The 7,460-nt window shown below is 40.8% G+C and overlaps 1 protein-coding gene across 1 annotated transcript; it reads right to left on the bottom strand.

Moving 5' to 3' along the window:
* Positions 1-327: 327 nt before the first annotated feature.
* On the bottom strand, positions 328-5,450 carry LOC132635496 (rhodanese-like domain-containing protein 9, chloroplastic). The gene is made up of 6 exons (XM_060351928.1): positions 5,292-5,450; positions 4,621-4,868; positions 2,274-2,424; positions 1,010-1,095; positions 823-927; positions 328-572 (listed from the first exon to the last, which is right to left on the bottom strand). Exons 1-6 carry the CDS (start codon positions 5,336-5,338, stop codon positions 502-504), a joined length of 708 nt encoding a protein of 235 aa, XP_060207911.1. The 5' UTR covers positions 5,339-5,450; the 3' UTR covers positions 328-501.
* Between the last annotated feature and the right edge of the window lie 2,010 nt (positions 5,451-7,460).

Below are 7,460 nucleotides of genomic sequence, written 5' to 3'. Positions count from 1 at the left end.
TTCCCCTTGTTTGCCTGGAAATTGGTTGGATCCAGCTTAACCCATCCAAATGTAGTGAAATCCCTCACTTTCGACCCCCCTATCCGTAAAACTAGTGGATGTTGAGGTGCAGTAGTTGAACTGGATGTTTGTGTCAATGCTACATATATTCTGGCAGCTGCAGGTGACTTGGGAGTTTAGAATTTGAAATTCTTTCTCTAGCCCTTGTTTGTTAATCTTCGACTAAACCCTTTTTTCTCCTTCTCTTTTGGTAGATCAACTCTCATCTTTATTCTCAGGCCATAGAAGTTAAAGTAAAATTTTAGAGGAAAAAAAAAACAAAAACAATAACAAAAACAAAAGCCTTTAACATTTCATTAAGAACAAGCAATTTGCGTTTTTACCAATAAGTAAGACATGTACAAAATCGCGATGATGCTAGTATTCCAATATCAAACAGTTTCCTCTCTACACAAATACGTTCTACTCTTCTACTGGAAACACCAAGCAAAAGTTTAGGTGTTAGCTTGAAGGAACCATTTGAAGAATCTGTTCTGCTTGATCAGGGAAGAATGTTACAAATAGAAGTGCACCTGAAAGATCAATTATCCTTAATCAAATGAACAAAGAGAAAAATAGAACGTCAATTTATTATACATGAAGAAATATTTAGGATTAGGATTTAGTTATATACAACAAGTTATTTCATTATTTTAAAGTTACCATATTGATCTTGCTAGAACAGCAATATGTTGAACTAATTTGATGGCGTAAAAAATTCTACGTGCACAAAACTTAAACCTTTAAGAGGAAGCATTGAAGATGTATCCTTATAGAACTTACAGATAAGCACAGTTCCAAGAACTGCTGAAATCTTTCCCTGTATGGTAACCAGACCCGCTTTGCCAGCATCTTGCAGTTCTTTTGAACCGACAGAATCAAACGTTCCTAAAAAAAACAATTATGTTTTCAGCTAGTACATAAATACAAGTTTAAATTGAAGTGTTAACGTCAGGTTTTAGTATTTTACCAGGTTTTACGGTCTGAAGACCTGATGTTATGCATGCTATGTTGTCATAACCTGCTCCCTCTAATCTCTGGGCAGCAGCTGCGGACCTTAAAGGATTTCAGGTAAAACGACGAAGTGATTAGGAAATGGTAAGTTGTCATCCATCGATAGATATATTGAGTAGATGCTTAGATGTACATCAATCATAAATGAGTTAAAAGATCACAGACCAGGCGACATTTTAGAACTCAGAGGGCACATAAAAGGACCAATTTGAATCTCAATGATACTGGCAAGAAAAATAATGATCAAATTCCTCTTTAATATTCAGTAAGGATCTTGATATAGGAAAACTTTAGCTTTCACGCGAATGTAATAAGAGAAGATAATATAATGCTCCAAAGCATTCAGAGTTTAATTCGAGCAGTGGAAGCAGCCACTAATGCTTACATTAGGTTAGTCTATCTACATCACACCCCTTGGGGTGCGGCCCATCCCCAAACCCTGCTTATGCGGGATGCTTTGTGCACCAAACTGCCGTTTCCTTTTTTACATTGCTTAATTACCAACGTATAAATGAAAGGGAGTAATCGCCTTTGACCAGGAAGTGACAGATTAAAGCCGTGGGAATAGCCTCTTGCAAAAAGGTAAAGTTGCGTACAGACCCAAAATGTCCCAACCTTTTCCCGACCACGTAAATAGTAGGAAGCTTAATGCACCGGGGTACCTTGTTCTTGCCTCTTATGATATCAAGAATCCACTGTTCAGCACAAACCTCCCCACTTACTCTTACACAAAGCACACAAATAGAATTCACTCTCACTTATTCGCCCACAAAATCAAATTTGTTAAAACTACTTTCATTAAAACATGTACTTTGACAAGCAGTATGTGAAGAAATATGAATACACTCCAACACACTTGTCTTTGCAGTGTTATCAAATCCTGTAGAAAGGTGCTTGCTAGTCTATTCATTCATTCGCAGCCCGGTGCACAAATAATCCCCGCGTTAGCAGGGTTCGGGAAAAGACCGCACCCCAAAGGGTGTGATGTAGACAACCTACCCTAATGCAAGCATTAGTGGCTGTTTCCATGGCTCGAACTTGTGACCTATAGGTCACACTATTCTATTTACATGATTTTTTAGGGAACATCAAAACGGAGATCAGGTTAGGAATTTCATTTTAATAATTCCGTAATTGGTGTAGTTCAATCAAAATGAAGATATATTCATTTGGAATATTAACCCTGAACTGACCTAACAGTAACCAGAAAATAAAGTTACCTCAGACCCTCTTGACAGACAAGTAGCAGCTTGCTTTCAGGAGAAAATTGACTTTTAACAGATGGCAGAAACTCAGGATTGGGCTTAGTAAATGGCAATCCAAAAAATAAACCAGCAAAATTGTTGTGCATCTGCCTCTTTACTATCGTCCCTGCAGAAAATAAAAAGGCACAAACGAATTCACAACAAAATATACCAATGCAGCAACCCCTATCCCCAACCTCACTGATTAAGAAGTAACCATAGAAACGAGAAATCCGCTATCTACTTCTATAATTCTTTTTTATCACTAGATTTTTGATACCTAGGAAAAAAATAATTTTTTATTTCTAACAGCACTTTCCTTCACTCGTCATGCTACTTCTGTGGCCAGGTCAATAAAGTCATGGCATTCTCCTCATAAGAAAATAAAGTCATGAAATTCTTCATTTATTTTTTCTATAAAAAGATGGATTTTTCTTGACTACAGATTCATGTCGGGGCGCTCGACTACAGAAGCCATCCACCTTGTAAGGAGATTGGTGGAGCAGTATAGAGAGAGGAAGATGTATCTTCATATGGTATTCATCAACCTGGAGAAGGCATACGACAAAGTCCCAAGGGAGGTTTTATGGAGATGCTTGGAGGCTAGAGGTGTAACCGGTGGCGTACACTAGGGCAATCAAGAACATGTATGATGGAGCCAAGACCAGGGTAAGTACATTGGGAGGGGACTCGGAGCACTTCCCAGTGATGATGGGGTTGCACCAGGGATCAGCTCTCAGACCATTTCTATTTGCCTTGGTGATGGATGGATTGTCGCAGCAAATCCAAGGTGAGATTCCATGGTGTAAGTTATTCGCGGAAGAAATAGTTCTAACTGACGAGACTCGTAACGGAGTTTACGCTAAGCTGGAGGTGTGGCGAGAAACCCTGGAGTAAAGGGTTTTGGTTGAGTAGGACCAAGACGGAATATTTGGAGTGCAAGTTCAGCGACGCAACGCATGAGGCTGGCGTAGAAGTAAGGCTTGGTAACCAGGTCATTCAAAAGAAAGGAAGTTTCAAGTATCTTGGGTCTATTATCCAAGGGAATAGTGAGATTGGTGATGATGTCACACATTGTATTGGGGCAGGGTGGATGAAATGGAGGCTAGCATCCAGAGTCTTATGTGACAAAAAGGTGTCTCCAAAACTTAAAGGCAAGTTCTACAAAGCGGTGGTTAGACCAACTATGTTGTATGAGGCAGAGTGTTGGCCAATCAAGAACTCTCACGTTCATAAGATTAAAGTTGCGGAAATGAGGATGTTGCGATGGATGTGCGGGCATACTAGGAGAGATAGGATTAGAAATGAAGATATCCGGGACAAAGTGGGAGTGGCTTCGGTGGATGATAAGATGCGGGAAGCGAGGCTAAGATGATTTGGTCATGCGCAGAGGAGAGGCACGGATGCCCCAGTGCGGAGGTGTGAGAGGTTGGCTATGGGCGGTTTCAGAAGAGGTAGGGGTAGGCCGAAGAAGTATTGGGGAGAGGTAATTAGATAGAACATACTTACTGAGGACATGACCTTAGATAGGAGGCTATGTAGGACATGGATTAGGGTAGAAAGGTAGAAGGTAGTCCTGCGTTGCCCTATTTAGAAAGTCCAGAGTAGTAGTCGTAGTAGCACTTGTATAGTTTCTTGCCCTTTGACTTCTGTTACATTCTGTTATTTCTTGTAGTGCAATTAGTGTATGGTTTTGTATATCGATTGTAGTTACTGTCTTTCACCTTACTTATCTGTGATAGATACTGCCTCTTTTTTCAGGCTGCTTCATCATAGCTTTGTCGCTCTTGTTATTTTCATTTTAATATTGCTTTGCTCTCCTTGTTCGTATCTAACCTTTTTTTTTTGTCACACTTTCTCTTGAGCAGAGGGTCTTTCAGAAACAGCCTCTCTACCTCCAAGGTAGAGGTAAGGTCTGCATACATTTTACCCTCCCGGACCCCACATTGTGGGATTTCACTGGGTATGTTGTTGTTGTATAAAAAAATGGATTTCTCTGAATATACACGTGATTTTCTTTTAGTTTTTCTAGGATCTAATATTATATTAGGGGATCTAGGAGTTGTATTACATCCCAATCAAATTTATTCAGCCTTTTGTACAACCAGGATATTTAGAGCGTGAACAATATACTATAAGGACCCAACACTGAGCAACCAAGAATAGGATGGGTCTCGATCTGATACAATGAAAAATAGATGTATATCGTAATTCAATCTCCAAAACAAGCTCATGAGGTGGAAAAACTTCCAAGACGATATAATGAGACAACAGTCCATTTCCTCCTAACAAAAACAAGTAAGATAGAGGAGTAATGATTTACCTAAGTCGTTATCTGTGTTCTCAACAAAAAGCGGTACATGATAGCAGTTTTTGATATGAGCTCTCTCAAATTGAGATTTGTCGCGCACATCTAGTACTGCATATCCCTCAACAGCTACAAGTTTCTTCGCCTCGTCAGCATTCACGAAGTCAACTTCTGCTTTAATTTCAAATGCTCTCCTCCTAAGAGGTTTCCCTGTCACGACCCCTCCTCGATATTTGACAACCAACAAAGATGATCCCAAGGTGCTGAAATACGCATTCCCAACTTGTATAATGAGACGGCTTCTATCTCTAAATTATCGAGCTCCTAAATTTTTCATGTGAGGGTACAAAATCACTTCTAAAACAAAAGTATTCCCACCATATCAGGCTAACTACAAAAGTACCAAGTAGTAAAAGATACTCAACTGTCTGAAAGAACTCTGTAAGTAAACATAATAAAATATTCAATCTGTAAAAGGTAATATTATATTATATTAACATAAATAAGAGTGGAACAGTTTGATATCAAATGGTTCATTCTCTGAAATCAAATGCAAGAAACATTCATTCTCTGAAATCAAATTCAAGAAACTCCATTGTTCAATTTTCATGGTAGTTCTTTCTTAAGTACCTAAAGTAAGATTAAAGGCAGAAACTAAGAAGGAGGAAGAGAAAAAAGGTATTTACCTCCGAGAAGAGAGTAATGAAGGAGAATAGCAACTAATCCCTGCCATCTCCACAGGGTTGTATGACGCTATTCTTTTTCTTGATATCTCTTACAGGTAGTATTGATAGTTTCTTGGCTAGAAGCCATACGTGGGCCAAGAAAATTTAAGACAGTCAATGGGTTTCTGCCACGTGGAAACAAGAATGAAACTGGATTAGATATCTCCAGAAACTGCAAGAATCCGGTATTAACAAGACCTTAGCTTAACAATAGCGATTTTTGTTTATCCCGGATTTGGATAATCAATTAAAATTGTAAGTGAGGTATAGGATATGTGGCTATATCTTGTGCTTATTTGATAAAGAGAAGAAATGTGTGAATATGCTATAAAGGAGCAATTGATGATCTATGATTTGCTATGTACTCGTGTATCTATTAATACATAAACGGTATTTGATTTAGGAAACGTGAGAATTAAGCACAATAAATGTGGATCGAATCTGATATATTGAGAGAGAGATTTGTATATTTTGCTATTACAAGAGCTTTTGGTAATGTAGAAGTCAACCCTCTAAAAGGAGGCCAATGCCCCTTATTTATAGTGTTGCCCTATGGGCTTCATACAACATAAAAAATAATAAAATAAAGAAAAAGTTCTGAGTTGAATTAGGTAGACCGTACGGTCTGACACCCGTACGATTGGCAGTTGAACACAGTAGGACGCCATCGACGCGTGGCAACCGCGCAACGGATCTCCCGGACCACCGGCAACGATCAAACGGACATACGGCCTTGAACAACCGGTCATGGAAGAATCGGACCAAATGACGCCCTTCCTTTGCTCCGGCCCAAGCTTTTCCCCGGTTCAGCGTATACCCGGTTTTTACCGTATATAGATAGTCCCCACACTTCCCGGATCGTAGATTTCTCAGAGTGACGGGGAGTGGATGAATTAAGAAATCGTCGACTCCGTTTGTCCGTAGTTATCTTCTCATTTTGGCGGGAACGGTTGCGCCACGTCTTCTTTCCATCGGCCATGTGTCATATCCCGGATGGTCCGCTCTGACAACCGTCGCACGCACGTCGTTTCAAGTCATTCCTCATTAATTATGGGACACATGGCGCCTCCCGATTGTCCGGAAACCGTAACCGCCTAAATCCCATAACTATAAAACGCCCTCTAACCCTTCATTTTTTCACTTTCAACACCTTTCAACTCTTCAACCCTTTTCCACTTTGCTTTCGATTTTTCACTTCATTTCTTCGTCTTCATCACATCTTTTCACCCTCTATACCAATTTTGTTGCTGATACATTGCTTACTCTACGTGAAAGGAAGCAACTTTGCTTTTCCTTTACACTAATCTGTTATTGTTTATTGTTGCTTCTCGTTTTCTGACTTCCCCTATATTGTTTGTTCCCTTATTCCCCTTTGTTTTATTTAACTCCTCTTTTGAATCCACTCAACTTCTCCTTTTCATATTTTCAAATGTCTGAAACCACTTCCCATGATATTCCCTCGGTTTCGTCTCAAGGAACCGAGGCTGCTTCCCCTTCTAAGGAAAAGGGCTCCTTCGAGCCCACGACCTCGGATATTATACCGGCCAAAACCAATTTCAACAAAGACTTAGAGGTCGAAAAAGCTTCCTCCGTATCCGACAGAGGGTATGACGTGAGACGATACCCCTCCTCCATTACCGAGGATAGGCTTGACCTTGTCCGGTCCGACTGCGGGTGGGACAATCGCCCGGTCCGAGTTTTTGCCCTTGGGCCCGATGAGTCAGTCACCGACCATCGGGAGGGTTTTTTGTATGTCTATACTTATCCCTTCACTCTCAAGCTCGGTCCTCCAGTAGATCCGGTCATTTTGGACATGTGCCGGACCTACGACGTGACCTTGGCACAAATTGGTCTGATCGTTTGGAGGGTCGTAGCATGCCTCCGGTTGTTGGCCAACAATGCCGGGAAGAAGCTCACGCTGGCCCACCTGATACGCCTATACTCCCCGAGGATGTTCCGGGGTGGCGTAATAAAACTCGCCAAGCGTAGCCGGAATCCGTTTTTCTCAAAAATGGACGAAGACAGATACAGGGGCTGGCTGGAGCGATATGTCCGGGTGAGGACCGAGGATATTATTCCGGCCGATTACATGCCTTTCCCGGAGAAGTGGAACAACAAGCGTAAGTCTGA

This window comes from Lycium barbarum, chromosome 1 (assembly GCF_019175385.1).
Source record: "Lycium barbarum isolate Lr01 chromosome 1, ASM1917538v2, whole genome shotgun sequence".
Lineage (NCBI taxonomy): Eukaryota > Viridiplantae > Streptophyta > Magnoliopsida > Solanales > Solanaceae > Lycium > Lycium barbarum.
The sequence above is the reverse complement of the archived record's forward strand: the minus strand, read 5'-3'. Positions and strand labels throughout refer to the sequence as shown.